This window comes from Macaca nemestrina, chromosome Y (assembly GCF_043159975.1).
Source record: "Macaca nemestrina isolate mMacNem1 chromosome Y, mMacNem.hap1, whole genome shotgun sequence".
NCBI classification, from domain to species: Eukaryota; Metazoa; Chordata; class Mammalia; order Primates; family Cercopithecidae; genus Macaca; species Macaca nemestrina.
Genome location: NC_092146.1, coordinates 2,300,773 through 2,317,286, shown reverse-complemented (window position 1 = coordinate 2,317,286; position 16,514 = coordinate 2,300,773). Strand labels below are relative to the sequence as shown.

Here is a 16,514-nt window from a genome sequence, read left to right as displayed (position 1 = left end):
ATTGTTATATTATTGTTTTGAAGATTAAAAAATAAAGAGGATAAATGCCATTTTAAGTCCAAAATTAGGAAAGTATTTGTGAAATGTAAGACAGTTAAATAATAATATATCTTAAGTATAAATCACTAAAGGAACATTATTTTTCAGAAAAAAAAATAGAACTATTCATAATTTGACCAAGGCTTTGGTCACTAAACAAAATATTTCAAAGCGTTAACAAAAAGAAAGCAATCTCTAATCTTAATACAACAGACTGAGAAAAAAATAATATATGGAAGGGTACAACAGAATGCTTTCATGAGGTATCTTTAAAAACTGTTTCCTAAAGTGGTTCTTGGTCAAACAGCTGCTGGCTCACTAGACAAAGAGGAGTGTAGTTAGCCTTGGACAAAAAGGAACTGAAGGAAGACCCTGGAAAAGATTAAAAGTGACCTTCATTTTATAGAAAGAAACAAGCTATAACATGTAGTATCTAAGCTGATTAGAAGAACTCAAAAGAGAAGCTCATACTTGTGCATCAGAACGTAAATGAAAAGAGTGAAGTTACCTCTTTGTTTCAAGGAAGAAAGGAAAACTGTGGATACCATCTGTTTCTGTTTACCTATTTCAGGCCTGGCTAGCCACAATGTGATTTTAAGACCATTAGGTACAACTGATTTGAAAAAAAAAAAAAAATGCTTCAGTCTATGAGAAATTTCTTCCCAAGATTGAAACCTTGTTTTTAGAGGCAATTTCCTATATTTTGAAAAAATCAAAATAATAAATTAAAAGAAAAATCATTCAGGTGAGGTTAGAGAAAAAAAACCAGCAGCATTATTTTAAAGTTGTAAACTATTTTGTTTACTTATAGTTTAATTTACGTGTAGTAGATACGCATTTGTAAGGTTCTTTGGCTCAGGTAGGAGATCCTTCTGTTTCCCACTGCACCTTACTTAATCTTCCCACCTGCAAATAATTAGATTATCCCTGGGAAAAAAAGATGTCAATAAAATTGATCATGTTTAAATGCATCAGTTTCTAGATGATTTATCTAAGTCTTAAAAGAGTAGAACCCAGCAATTAAAGTGAGCATTAATTTCCATCTACCAAATCAGAAGACTATTCTAACTCTTTGAGAATTAGATGTTGAAAATATGGCCCATGAATTTAGCATGATTAAAATAAAAAAACAAGCAAACAAAACAAACCCAACATCTTGAAAGGACATTTGACTCTAAAGTCCCAAAACTAATTACCCGTTTACAAATTCTAAGTTTAGCATTATTCTATTACACCTTTTTATTTGTAAGTGTCATCTCACAAAAGTTTTAAATTTTGCTGTTGTGCATTTAATTTACCTTTTCTTTTATTGTTTATGTCTTTGGTGACCTGCCAACCATTAGGCATCAAAAAACAGTCTATAGCCAAGCTGCAGGATAAATGAACACATAATTGGACTTAAAAATAGTCAACTATGTCTAGCATACAATTTGTGGGGGATGGTTTATGACCACATATATTTGTACTTTGATGGGAATATCTTGAGATAAAATTAGAGAGAAGGAGTGGAGTAATATTCACATTTTTGTTGCAGTCATCCCTGAATTTGAAGAAATACCGAAGCACATCTTATGAGGAGAAAAATAAATTCATATAAAATTTTGTATATTTATTCTGTATGCAGTGTTAATCTCTGTTTGCATACACCATAGAAATTAAATTAGGGCTACAAAGGGTATTTAATGAGTATAAGATACCTTAATGTACCTCAAATGCAATTAATTGCATTGGACCAATCTAAGTTACTATTCTTCAGTTTTCATCTATTTTTATTCTGATGTAAAAATGAACCAGGATCTGTGTGAAATTATTTGAATCTAATGTCTTTTGAACATTTTTCTTACCATGCCTTAAGATTTAAAAAAAAAAAAAAAAAAAAAAAAAAATTCCCTTAGTTTGGCAACTTTTGCTCTTGGTTAAGCCAGTTTGGATTTAACATTGACAGGACCAGCTAATTTCCTACCACTTAAGATAATAGCTTGTGGGCCTGACTGATGTAAAAATATTTAACAACTGTTGAAAAATAGTCATCAATGAATCTTAAAGATCATACTCATATAAAACAATATAGCGCTTTAACTTTTTATTTACTGAATTTTGGGAGAAAGGAATAGTGTTCCAGAAACTGGGATCACTCAGGCGCTCAGGAAGCATATGATTAGCCCCTGATATAAAGGCCCAATATTGGAAGAACTGTTAATGCAGTTCCCTAGAGACAGTGAGTGAATTATTAGCCTGGTTGAGAGATTAAAATGTGTTGATATTATATTATACATGTAAATTAAATGCTCTCAATCTCCCTCTGCACCCTTATTTTTGCATGGAAGGATTGTTACTTTACGGGAGAACCAATGTTTTTTTTTTTTTTTTCTTTTTTTTTAAGTGATTGAGTTTCTTTTTCTGAACCCTGAGGTATTTTCACACATTTCATTAATTAAAGTATCAGAGAAGTATATTGAGAACCTACTACATGTCACACATTATCCTAGGATCTGTAGACAGAAAAATAATAAAACTTTGTGTCTTTATTTAAATTTCGTTGACTGCCCGCCACCAAGTGAGTCTCCTTACACACACCGTCAAGTAATATAAGCATCTGGGAGATCCCTTTTGCCTTTTAAAAATATATAGATAGTCTGACATATGTATATAAGAATATAAAATTCACCACTTTATGTTTTGTGTGTGTGTGTGTGCTGTGAAGAGCTCCTTTATTGGGGTGACGGATCCAGTGGCTCCAAAGTAAAGAGCTGATTTACTGCTGTGAAGGGTTTGAGGCTTTGAATTTCAAGCTCTGGTTGTGTCCTTGGGCACCTGCGCGTGAATCGTTGCCGCGAGGCTTGACCAAGTTAAGGCCCCAGGCACTTTGGCATCCGGGCCAGGGATGGCCTCCATGCCCCACAGCGTGAAGCGGCTGAAGCTGGTAGTGGTTCAGCTGAAGCGGTCGAGGTCGCGCTCTAGGGGCTCCTTTTCTTGGTCGTCATTCCCGGAACCCCGCCAGGGGTCTGGCTTCCCCATCGACACCTCCTCCTCTTCAGTCACCATCATGGATCCTACAAGGCTAGGCGGCACCGCCACCTCCTCGCCCCTTAGTCTGCAGCCCCGAAATGATATTTAGAGTCCCTCGGGGCCCTGGCGTATGACTGGCGACAAGAAGCGCCGCACAGTGGAGGGCAGTCCCCCGCGACCTCGCAGGGTATCAGGTGCAATGGGGCGGGGGTGGCGTCCTGCAGTGTGGCTGGGCGCAAGTGGACGCGGTACCTCTTGATAGTCGCCTCGTCGCCGCTCTCCATCCTGGCTCCTATGCGACAAGACTTTATCCCTCTTAAAGTGGACGATTTAGTAGTACCGGTGAACGAAGGAAACAAGAGCTAACCATAGCAATAACATTTTGTTTTTGAAACCCATCTTGCAACTGCCTGACTGCAAAATGTACTTACAGATTCTGCAGACAAAAATTGCTGCCACTTCTTAAAAGATTTTATAGTGAAAACTGACTTTTTCCCCAAACCCCTGATTCAAGGACTGTTGCGTAGAAACCCATGAACTGCTAAGATAACCCTTCACTACCAATTAAGATAAGAGGTTGTTTAAGTAACCTAATGAGTACCAACTTTCTCTTGTTCCCTTTAAAAACTGTCTCTCAAAATAGTTGGTCACGACACAATGTCAGATGCTTCTGGAATCTGTTTCTCGATTTCCAATCCTAAGACTGCCAACACACTCCTTATTTGGACTTCAGTTTCTGTTACTCTTTGGTTCACCATGTTGTGCAGGGATCACCTCTCTCTAGTTCCAGAGCACATTTTATCAGTCCTCAAAAGAAGCCATGCATCCACCAGCAGTAACTCTCCACAACCTCTTTCATCCAGTCCTTAGCAACCATTAATCTGGTTTTGGTCTCTATTTATTTGCCTTTCCTGAAAATTTCCTACACGTGGGATCATTCTGTATCTGGCCTCTTGCATCTGACTTTTTCACACAGTATAACGTTTTCAAGGTTCACCCATGTGGTGCCTTGTGTCAGTTTTTGCTATTTTCACGTCAGATTTTGAATGGGCATGTTTTTCCTCATTTTTAAGTGATTTCCAATTGTAGAAAATCTGTTTGTGTGTGTGACTGCAATTTAACCATTTTATTTGCTATTAAGATACATGTTTAAGAACCTGTAGTTGTTACTCCCATTTTGCAAATATGGCATTAAAATATATTGATGAGTGGGGAGACTTGCCTCCCATTTTATTTCATCAAAGAAATCTTGTCATTTCTCATCAGACTTTAAGATTTATTGAGGAGAGTTATTCACTTCTTTAGTTTGGTAAACTGTGACCTTTAAATTTTGAAGGAGGTTGAACTAAAATGTAAAATATGATAAACTGATGACTGTAATTTATTAGTTGTGAATAGAAATTTAATTTAGACTTGTAAAAGATTGTTTTTTAAATTGCTAATTGTGTGATAGTGAAGAAAATGCCTTCAAAAGTATTCCACTATACAATCTGCAAAGAAAAGAATTGTATCCTCTTTTTAGTGTATCTTAAAACTGTTTTGAGTTCTTAGCATTTTGGGATTCTCTAGAGCCATCTTGTGCCTCTGGAGAATCTCAAAACGAAACAATTTCTTTTTTAAAAGTCAAATGTTAGCCATTCTAGAAGTTGGGCATAAAATACTTGTGGCCAGGCACAGTGGCTCACACCTGTAATCCCAGCACTTTGGGGGTGCCAAGGTGGGCAGATCATGAGGTCAGGAGATCGAGATCATCCTGGTCAACATGGTGAAACCCTGTCGCCACTAAAAATACAAAACATTAGCTTGGCGTGTTGGCGGTTGCCTGTGATCCCAGCTACTCTGGAGGCTGAGGCAGCAGAAGGGCGTGAAGCTGGGAGGCGGAGCTTGCAGTGAGCCAAGATCGCTGCCACTGCCCTCCAGCCTAGGCGACAGAGCGAAACTCCATCTAAAAACAAAACAAAACAAAAACTTGTAAGTATATGTTAATATTCTGATACTTAATGCCTGTGAAAAATGTGTATAGAATTTTCATATACTCTTTAAATAGAAGTGAAGAAAAAGCGATAATGATTACTATAAATTCAATATGCAGTTATGTATGTATGTATGTGGTTAACACAGTTAGGTTCTCATTAAGCTTTGTTTTTTAAAGGTAACAAGCACATATATTGATAATGATAAACAATTCATATAGCTTTTTCTGTCCTCTCAACTGGCGTAAAAGGTCAGTGAAAAAATTGGGGATTAAGTCAAATTTGCACTTTTCAGGAGAGTAGTAGAGCCTTCAAGGCGGCCGATCAGCAGGGCAAGTAGTCAATGTTACTGAATTATCATGTTTTGCTTGAGAATGAATACATTGTCAGGGCACTAGGGGGTAGCCTGGTTGGGCGGAGTTGAGAGGGGTGTTGGGGGCGGAGAAATGAAAGTTTCATTACAAAAGTTAAGGTAACAAAGAACCTGGTAGAAGTAAGTTGTGGATAGTAAATTAAGTTTCAAAATCTGGCACCTTTCAGTTTTGTCGCAGCCTCCTTGTTTTTGACAATGCAATCATATGCTTCTGCCATGTTAAGCGTATTTAACACTGATGGTTACAGTCCAGCTGCACAACAGAATATTCCTGCTCTCCGGAGAAGCTCTTCCTTCATTTGCACTGAAAGCTGTAGCTCTAAGTATCAGTGTGAAGCAGGAGAAAACAGTAAAGGCAGCGTCCAGGATAGAGTGAAGCGACCCATGAACGCATTCATTGTGTGGTCTCGCGATCAGAGGCGCAAGATGGCTCTAGAGAATCCCAAAATGCGAAACTCAGAGATCAGCAAGCAGCTGGGATACCAGTGGAAAATGCTTACCGAAGCCGATAAATGGCCATTCTTCCAGGAGGCACAGAAACTACAGGCCATGCATAGAGAGAAATACCCGAATTATAAGTATCGACCTCGTCGGAAGGCGAAGATGCTGCAAAACAGTTGCAGTTTGCTTCCGGCAGATCCCTCTTCGGTACCCTGCAGAGAAGTGTACAACAACAGGTTGTACAGGGATGACTGTACCAAAGCCACGCACTCAAGAATGCAGCACCAGTTAGGCCACTTACCGCCCATCAACACAGCCAGCTTACCGCAGCAACGGGACCGCTACAGCCACTCGACAAAGCTGTAGGACAACCGGGTAACATTGGCTACAAAGACCTATGTAGATGCTCGTTTTTACGGTAACTTACAGCTTTCTTATGTTTACACTTTCTTATGTTTAGTTTCAATATTATTTTCTTTTCTCTGACTAATAAAGGTCTTATTCATTTCGGTTTTACTGGTATTTCATTTTAAACTTAATTTCAAGACAAGTTGTGTCAACACGATTAACTTGCAAAGAAATAAAACATCCAGAAGTGATCCCGCCTATGTTTGTGGCTATTTAACAGAGTACTAACTTGATACAAAGAGACACTGCGGTTTATTTTAAATACTCTAATGAGAAACACATTTCAAACTTGTACAAAAAGAAATCACACTTCTATAATGCAGCGTGTTAGGCAGTCCTTTCTAGACTGTGTATACATTGGTCTTTCAGTTACTTTGCATGTCTCTGTAAATTGCAGGTAACTAAGGAATGGATATGTAAGCAGGATCAAACTTGTTTCTTTCTCTCCCCTTCACGCTGTGGAAACACCAGTTTTGCCTCCACTTGCAATTCAGTTCCTTTACTCCATATAAATCCAAACGGTTGACATTTCCTTTCAACTAGTTATAAAATGTCTCTGGTAAAACAAAATCTTTAACTCACTGTCATTTTTATATCTCTATGAAACTCATTGTTTTGCCTTTCTTCTGAAAACCCTTAAAATGGCAATCTACTTGTTTTCATGGCCCATTAGCTTCTAAGCCTGTGGAATGAAAAATACAGATGGAATGTTGAGAATACTGACTACCTAGATTATGGAGATGGAAGGACAGGGGCTGGTGACCCAACTGGTTTAATTTGATAGGATTTGAATAAAAATTTAATGCTAAGACTTCATAAAATTTGCATATAAGCTAAAACAGAAAACTAGAACTTTGGCAATAACTGTAAACTACATTTTGAAGTATAAATTACAAAGAAATTTTTCTACAATAAAAATAAATCAAAAGTTAAAATTAATGGTATGTATCAAAGTCAACTTTCCAATATTCCAAAACTTTTCAGACACACTACCTTAAATAATAAAACTCAAACACTAAAAGAGTGTATATTAGAGATGGATATCATGTTTCTCAAAGTTCAGGGTTTAAAAAAAGCTGTAGGCTGGGCACGGTGGCTCAAACCTGTAATCCCAGCACTTTGGGAGGCCGAGACGGGCGGATCACGAGGTCAGGAGATCGAGACCATCCTGGCTAACATGGTGAAACCCCGTCTCTACTAAAAAATACAAAAAACTAGCCGGGCGAAGTGGCGGGTGCCTGTAGTCCCAGCTACTCAGGAGGCTGAGGCAGGAGAATGGCGTGAACCCGAGAGGAGGAGCTTGCAGTGAGCTGAGATCTGGCCACTGCACTCCAGCCTGGGTGACAGAGCAAGACTCCGTCTCAAAAAAAAAAAAAAAAAAAAAAAAAGCTGTTACCTTCATAAATTACTTTATTCCAGAGACAATACTACTTAATCTGAGCTTTATGCCAAATGAGAACTGTATATTGCCTGTTACCTTTTAAACACTGACTCAAAACTACTTTGTAATATTTAAAACCACTCTTTTCACTTTCCCAAAAATCACACCCATTCTGACCTTCATTACCATACATTAATTTTCCTTTTCTTGAACTTCTGACACAGATTATCTGCTTGACCAAACTTTAGTCAGGTTTCTGAACCTTCTCCTAGGCTTGCCTGTGCACTTCCTTGCCAAACACAGTTTTGGGAAAGAAATCTGCTAAGCCAGGTTAGCAAGTCTGTACCCCCACCCCATATCTGATCACCCTCAACACTTGATCACCCTCAATATCTGATCAGGTTCCTCATCCTCCACTACCCTCTAGATGACATCTGATCAGCCTAGCCTGTCTTCAGCAAGAATCAGCCTTATCTGTGATGTCTTCTCTTAGTGATTCTCCATCCATTGACCCTACTGCCTGTTCCTTGGCTATAAATCTCCACCTGCCCAGATGTATTTGGAGCTAAGGCCAATCTCTCCTGGAGTGCAAGACCTCATTGCTGTGCTGAAGGTCCTGAATAGTCTTCCTTACCAAGTTTGAACAAGTATCACTGAATACTCTTTTTCTTTAACAATGTGCATAAATATAAGTACAAAATATTATGTGGAGATTCTTTTGCTTAATAAATTTTGGCAGTTTTCAGATTATTAAAAATTATGTCTTCACGCATGTATACATTGTGGAATGACTAAATCAAGCAATGTATCTACTACCCCATATACTTCCCTTTCTTTTTGCACTAGGAACATTTAAATTGTACTCTGTTAGCAATTTTCAAGCATTCAGTACATTCTTATTACCTATATTCACCATGCTCTACAATAGATCTCAACTAATTGCTTCTATCTAGATGAAATACTACAATTTTTGAATAACAATACTAATCTCTCCACCTGACCCTACTAGAGGGTAGCCACCATTCTACTCCCAAAAATATGAAATACTTTATATTTGAATACCCTCCTGGTACAGGAGGAGCAGTGCTGATCTCTATATCATTCTAATTTTAGTATATGTGCTGCCCAAACAAGAATTTTTAAGAAAAAATTGCTGTGCATAATTATTCTATTTTTGTTGGACAAATGAATGGACACTTTCTGGTTTCAGCTGTTACAAATATTGCTTTTTTTATACATTCTTATACATGTACAATGGAGAACATTTATAAGAATTTATGTGAAGCACAATCCCAGGAGAGGAATTGATACTTTATGTATGGTTTATTTAGGAATTACTGAAATGAAGCATTTTTATATTTTTGTGATGATTAAACAAACATCAATAAACAAATTCTAACTGTAAGCATCAAGTGTGCTTTGGCTGCCAAAGGATGTTTGCTATATTTTAAAATGTCGGCACTTAAAATACATTAAGAGGGAACTTGGTACTGAACAAAGAACATGGGCTCTAGAAGGTAAACCCTTCAGCTTTGGCTACCTGGAGTGCCACTTACAGGCTTGAGCTTCAATAATTTACTTTCCCTGTCTGAGTCTCAGTTTTCTCAATTCTATAACAATTTTGTTAGTTGAGATGCTATTTATTAATAAAATCAACTCATGAAGAGACATGAATTAAGGTACACAAGCATTAAATAAGTGAGTCTATATAAGAAATACTTAGAACAGGCTGGGTGCAGTGGCTCACACCAGTAATCTCAGCACTTTGGGAGGCCAAAGCAGGAGGATCACGAGGTCAGGACATCTAGACCATCCTGGCTAACATGGTGAAACCCCATCTCTACTATTAGCGGGCCTAGTGGTGGGCGCCTGTAGTCCCAGCTACTCGGGAGGCTGAGGCAGGAAAATGGCATGAACCCAGGAGGTGGAGCTTGCAGTGAGCCAAGATCGTTCCAGTGCACTCCAGCCTGGGCAACAGAGAGAGACTCAGTTTCAAAAAAAAAAAAGTAAATAAATACTTAGAACAGACATCAGCATTAGTGAAGGATTAACTAAATATTTGCTATTATTAACCTGAAAGTAATTGCTCCATCTAAAAAATATCTTAGTAAAAAAGTAATGTAGATATTCATAATTGATTAGATACTATTTCATTAGGCATTGAACTAGGTAATGTTTTCCCCAATACTGTGAAATGTCACAATTTTACTGATGCGAAATACATTAATTTTCCATATTTGTTCCAAATCTGTTCCACACAGATTTGTTTCTACAAATTAGAAACAAAGGGTAGTTATCAGAGTTCTAGAATTTCAAGAAATTTAATTAATATTTTATTTCATATTGGACTATGTAATAATGTCAAGAATAAAAAATCTTCATGAGATATTGTGCACAGATCTTTTATTTATAGATGCATGAACTTTGGCAAATGCATATGCCTGAGTAACTCTCACCCCAAATAGGTTACAAGCTATTTACATAATTCCTTCAACCCTTAATATTGCCTGTGCCCTTTTGCAATTTCTCTGTCAATTGTATGATTTCTATCATGCAATTGAGAGGTCAATTTTTTTTTTTTTTTTTTTTTTTTTTGAGATGGAGTCTTGCTTTGTCACCCAGGCTGGAGTGCAGTGGTGCAATCTCTGCTCACTGCAAGCTCCGCCTCCCAGGTTCATGCCATTCTCCTGCCTCAGCCTCCCAAATAGCTGAGACTACAGGTGCCTGCCACCACACCCAGCTAATTTTTTTGTATTTTTAGTAGAGACAGGGATTCACTATGTTAGCCAGGATGGTCTCAATATCCTGACCTCATGATCCACCCGCCTCAGCCTCCCAAAGTGCTGGGATTACAGGCGTGAGCCACTGCTCCTGGCCGAGATCAAGGCTTCATATGAACAGAACTGTATTCTGAAGAGTGTCTGGCTTCTTTCTTTCAGGTTGAAATTTGCATGAAATTACCTCAGTTTATGTACACTGTTGTTGGTGAACTCTGGGCTGTTTTGAGCTTGAGGCTTTTATTAATAAAGCTGCTGTCAACAGTTGAGCTGAAGTCTTTAAGTGGACATCTGTTTTCAGTGTACCTGGGCCAACACCAACGAGTGAAATTTTCAGCTCATGGGGTAGCAGTACAGTTAATTTTGTGTGTACCTTTCCAGGAATTTTCCATGGTTTTTGTGCTGTTTCACACTGCCACAGCAATGTCTGAGCTTTCCATCGCTATGCATGCTCACCAAAATTTGGAATTGTTAGTGACTTAAATTTTAACCACAGAATGAAAGTATGTAGTTAAAATAATTAAAGTTGTTATAAAAATATACTGATTTTCTGCTGGAACAAGTTATCCTTCATTACTTTTCTTCCTCAGAATTTCTAAGTTATAATCAGTTTTCTTACATTTGAATATTGCTGATGTTTCTTAAAATCTCTATGCTGTTTTAAAATGACCAGAAAATTCTGCTGATTTTTAAACTGAGATCACATAAAGTTGGTAGATTACGGTAGGGAAATTAACAGAATTACAAATAGGTTTAGCAAAAACAACAACAAAAAAAGAGTTCTGGATTGCTGTTTGTTAGAGTTTAATAGTGTTCTTCATATTTGTCCAGAAAATTTTTGAAGTCTAAAATCTATGTAATTTGAGTTTTCCTTGTTGCCAAGTAAGAAAGTAACCCTTCCTCCTATTTTCATTAGAGCACTACCTTTAGACAACTAATGTTTTCCCCTCTGTTTTTTGAGGTATATATAAACCTTCTTAACAACTAACTAAGCTTAATGGAAGGATGGCACCCCAACAGGTCTTTCTTAATGGCCTTGAGCCTTGTCTTTGAAGTGTAAGGAGTGTTCACAAGTCTCCTTGTCTTTCCTGAGCAAATTGAGGGTGAGGCTGCATTTTTTGTGGCCCAATAATAGGAAGCAGATGAACTGAGGAGGAAGAGGGTTTTTATTTCTGTAAGTGGTTACAGGGAGAAGTCATGTAGACAATATCAACAGACCCGCTCAAAATGACAAAGTTTTCCGGAGCTTATATACCTTCTAAGCTATATGTCTATGTGTAAGTGCACATTTATCTAACAACATAAGTGATTAACTTCTTTTAATCTATAACTAAGGTGTGAGTCCTGAGGACCTTCCTCTGGAGCCTCAGTAAATTGACTTCATCGAAGTGGGTCCAGGTGCTGCGGTGATTACCCTTATCTTGTCTCCTGCTAAGTCACGGAGGTTTGGGGCGTTCCTTCAAAGCCCCAATAAGCTTGTTTGTGGAGGTCTGGGGAGTTTCTGCAGACCCCCAGTAAAACTTGTTTAATCCTAAATGGGTCCTGTTAAGAATTTCTTCATTATTTTGTCCCTGGAAGGCCTGGGAAAAACTCTTGGTGGGCTTTTGTTACCTTCCAGCCTTTGTATGAGGGCGCTGGCTTTTAATATTTAACCAGTCAGTCAATACTGAAACAGGTGTTGTGGGGGCCTGTGTTAGTGAGACCTGGCCTGCCACACTTCCACTTCTCAGTTTCCAAGTGCTTTCACTCACACACTGTGAAAGGAACATAAATCTTGGGGCCCCCAAGTCACTAAGCTAAAGGGAAAAGTCTAGCTGGGAACTGCTTAGGGCCGACCTGCCTCCCATTCTATTCAAAGTCACCCCTCTGCTCACTGAGGCCACTGCGTATCTGATAGCCTCCTTTGGAAAGGCTCATCAGAAACTCAAAAGAAGGCAACTATTTGTCTCTCACCTGTTCGTGACCTGGAAACCCCCTCCCTGATTCCAGTCTTCCTGCCTTTGCTTCAAGTTGTTCCATCCAGACTGAACCAATATACTTCTTTTTTTTTTTTTTTTTTGAGACGGAGTCTCGCTCTGTCGCCCAGGCTGGAGTGCAGTGGCGTTATCTTGGCTCACTGCAACCTCTGTCACCCGGGTTCATGCCTTTCTCCTGCCTCAGCCTCCTGAGTGCCTGGGACTACAGGTGCCTGCCACCATGCCCGGCTAATTTTTTTTGTATTTTTAGTAGTGACGGGATTTCACCGTGTTAGCCAGGATGGTCTCGATCTCCCGACCTCGTGATCCTCCCGCCTCAGACTCCCAAAGTGCTAGGATTACAGGCATGGGCCACCGCGCCCTGCCTCTAGGTGATTTTTTTAAACCACTTTTACTACAGGCTGGGCATAATGGCTCATGCCTATAATCCCAGCACTTTGGGAGGCTGAGGCATGAGGATCACTTGAGGCCAGGAATTTGAGACCAGCCTGCACAACATAGCGAGAACTTATCTCTACAAAAAATATAAATAAATAAGCAATAACTGGGTATGACGATGCATGCTTATCATCCAAGCTACTTGGGAGGCTGAGGTGGGAGGATCACTTGAGCCAAGGAGTTCGAGGCTGCAGTGAGTCATGATCATGTCACTGCACTCCAGCCTGCGCAACAGAGCAAGATCCCACCTCTAAAAGAAAAAAAACTTTATTACACAAGTGCGTGTGTGTGTGCGTTCATAATCAAGCTATAGTTTTCTTTGGTGCATGTTAAAATGGACATCAGTGTTGTCTTCCTTTGGTTACCTTTCCTCTGCCTGTCTTTTAAACTGCTTGTGATATTTTTGAGAGGTATTCCTACTGGTGCTAGAGACCCACTTCATTCGTATCAGCAGCACCATCGCCCCTGTCCCACAATGATGTCACTGGTGAGCATTTCATGTTCTTTCTTCTCTTATGAACAATGGGGCCACCAGCTTTCCCAGCTTTCCCCCATGCCCACGTGGTTGTGCTGTTGCTGTGTGTGCACCGCAAGCAGAATCAGAAGGGAGATATGCTCATATTCGGATGTCCCTGAAGGTCTCTTCAGGACTTTGACAGGGTTATAATCCCACCAGCGATTGGTCAGCTCTTGGGCTGTCTCAAATCGCCATTGCCACACCTTTAATTGACCTTTTTTTTTTTTTGAAATGGAGTTTTGCTCTGTTGCTCAGGCTGGAGTGCAATGACATGATCTCGGCTCACTGCAACCTCCGCCTCCTGGGTCCAAGCGATTCTCCTGCCTCAGCCTCCTGAGCAGCTGGGACTACAAGCCCCTGCCACCACACCCAGCTAACTTTTGTATTTTTGGTAGAGACGCGGTTTCACCATATTGGCCAGTCTGGTCTCAAACTCCTGACCTTGTGATCCACCCACCTCGGCCTCTCAGAGTGCTGAGATTACATGTGTGAGCCACCTTGCCTAGCCTAATTGACTTTTTTTTTTTTTTTTTTTTTTTTAGAAAATAAAAGCCCAATTGTTTAAATTGATTTAAATTTAAACAGTGGCTTAAATTGACTTTCAATGACTATGTGTGACCCTGAGCATTTCTTACACACATCAGCTGGTCAACTGTGTAATTCCCTCTTCTTTGAATTTTTCTTTTCAGCAAATGCAATGATCATATCCCTCTTCTTTTAGTCGCCTTATAGTCTCTCTCCTCCATTTTCTTTTTCTTTTCTTTTCTTTTTCTTTTTTTTTTTTTTTTTTGCTATCCGTCTGTTTTGGTAGGAGCTATCTATACACAGTTTGTGCTCTGTAACCAGAATTTCTGCATCTATAGATCCAACTAGTCTTGTATTGAAAATATTTCGACCGGGCGCGGTGGCTCACGCCTGTAATCCCAGCACTTTGGGAGGCCGAGGCGGGCGGATCAGGAGGTCAGGAGATCCAGACCATCCTGGCTAACACAGTGAAAACCTGTCTCTACTAAAACTACAAAGAAAAAATTAGCCGGGCGTGGTGGCGGGCGCCTGTAGTCCCAGTTACTTGGGAGTCTGAGCCAGGGGAATGGCATGAACCCAGGAGGCGGAGGTTGCAGTGAGCCGAAATCGCGCCACTGCACCCAGCCTGGGCGACAGAGCAAGACTCCGTCTCAAAAAAAAGAAAAAAAAGAAAAAAAAAAAAGAAAATATTTCAAAAAATAAAATATAGCAATCCAATAAAAAGTAATACAAATAAAAAATAATAGCCAGGCGCCGTGGCTCAAGCCTGTAATCCCAGCACTTTGGGAGGCCGAGGCGGGCAGATCATGAGGTCAGGAGATAGAGACTATCCTGGCTAACACGGTGAAACCCCGTCTCTACTAAAAAAAAAAAAATACAAAAAATTAGCCGGGCGTGGTGGTGGGCACCTGTAGTCCAGCTACTCTGGAGGCTGAGGCAGGAGAATGGCGGGAACCAGGGAGGCAGAGCTTGCAGTGAGCTGAGATCCGGCCACTGCACTCCAGCCTGGGCGACAGAGCGAGACTCCGTCTCAAAAAAAAAAAAAAATAATAATAATAATAATATAGTATAACAACTATTTGCATAGCATTTACACCGTATCAGGAGTTATGAGTAACCTAGAGATAATTTAAAGTATACCAGAGGCTGGACCCTGTGGCTCACCCCTGTAATCTCAGCACTTTGGGAGGCCAAGGTGGACAGATTACGTGAGGGCAGGAGTTCGAAACCAGCCTGGACAACGTGGTTAAAACCCGTCTCTACTAAAAATACAAAAATTCGCTGGGAATGGTGGCGCATACCTGTAATCCCAGCTACTTGGGAGGCTGAGTCAGGAGAATCTCTTGAACCCGGGAGGTGGAGGTTACAGTGAGCCAAGATCACGCCACTGCACTCCAGCCTGGGCAACAGAGTGAGATTCTGTCTCCAAATAAATAAATAAATAAAAATATACAGGAACATATACTTGCATTATATGCAAATACTGCACCATTTTATATCAGGAACTTCAGCAGCTGTGGATTTTGGTGTCTGCGGGGAAGAAGGGGTCTTAAAACTAATACCCCATGAATTCTGAAGGATGACTGCATTTTGCATATTAAACTTTCCCTGGTGATATGGGCAGGAAGGAGCCTCTTCCAGTTGACAGCTCATCTTTTGACATTTTTAGAGCCTGAAGTCAGAACATTATTATTATTATGGTTATTATTTTTAAAATGTAGGCATAGTCTAACCCATTTTTAAAGGTTATGCTTTTTTTTTTTTTTTTTTTTTTTTTGAGACGGAGTCTCACTCTGTAGCCTCAGCTGGAGTGCAATGGCAGGATCTCGGCTCACTGCAACCTCCGCCTCTCAAGCTCAAGTGATTCTTATGCCTCAGCCTCCTGAGTAGCTGGGACTACAGGCATGGTTATGCTTTTTGTATTTTATCTGAGAAAAACTCCTAAACCTGAGGTTATAAGATATTTCCCTCTATTTCTCAAAAAAAAAAATTTTTTTTTTCTTTTACATTCAGGTTTGTAATCCACCTGTAGTTCATTTTTAAGTATTACATGAGGCCGGGCGCTGTGGTTCACACTTGTAATCCCAGCACTTTGGGAGACCGAGATGGGCAGATCACCTGAGGTCAGGAGTTCGAGACCAGCCTGGCCAACTTGGTGAAACCGCATCTCTACTAAAAATGCAAAAATTAGCCACGCGTGGTGGCACATGCCTGTAGTCCCAGTTGAGGCACAAGAATTACTTGAACCCTGGAGGAGAAGTTTGCAGGGAGGTGAGATCACACCACTGCACAGTAGCCTGGGTGACAGAGCGAGACTCCGTCTCCAAAAAAAAAAAGTTTTGCATGAAGTTGAGATTTGATCACATATCATCCACAAGAACAGCCAATTGTCTCAGTCCTGCCTGTGTGGAATTTGGTTTCTTCTCTCATTGTTTTATAACTGCGACCTGTCTCATATGCCAAGACACAATTTAGTCAGTCTGTTTCAAACCCTTCTGAACCTATGCATTGCTCAGTTTCTCTGTCTCTGAGCTACGGTTTTCATTTCTTTTTTTTTTTCTTTTGAGACAGGGTCTCGCTCTGTCACCCAGGCTGCAGTGCAGTGGCGTGATCATGGCTCACTGCAGCCTCAACCTCTCTTGGGCACAGGTGATCCT

The 16,514-nt window shown here is 40.0% G+C and overlaps 1 protein-coding gene and 1 pseudogene across 1 annotated transcript; one reads left to right on the top strand and one right to left on the bottom strand.

Annotated features, from left to right (window-relative positions):
- Positions 1-2,741: 2,741 nt before the first annotated feature.
- LOC139360982 (ribonuclease H2 subunit C pseudogene) lies at positions 2,742-3,332 on the bottom strand (annotated as a pseudogene).
- Positions 3,333-5,510: 2,178 nt separating this feature from the next.
- Positions 5,511-6,344, top strand: LOC139360957 (sex determining region Y). The gene has a single exon (XM_071089432.1). It carries the CDS (start codon positions 5,590-5,592, stop codon positions 6,199-6,201), a length of 612 nt encoding a protein of 203 aa, XP_070945533.1. The 5' UTR covers positions 5,511-5,589; the 3' UTR covers positions 6,202-6,344.
- The last annotated feature ends 10,170 nt before the right edge of the window (positions 6,345-16,514 follow it).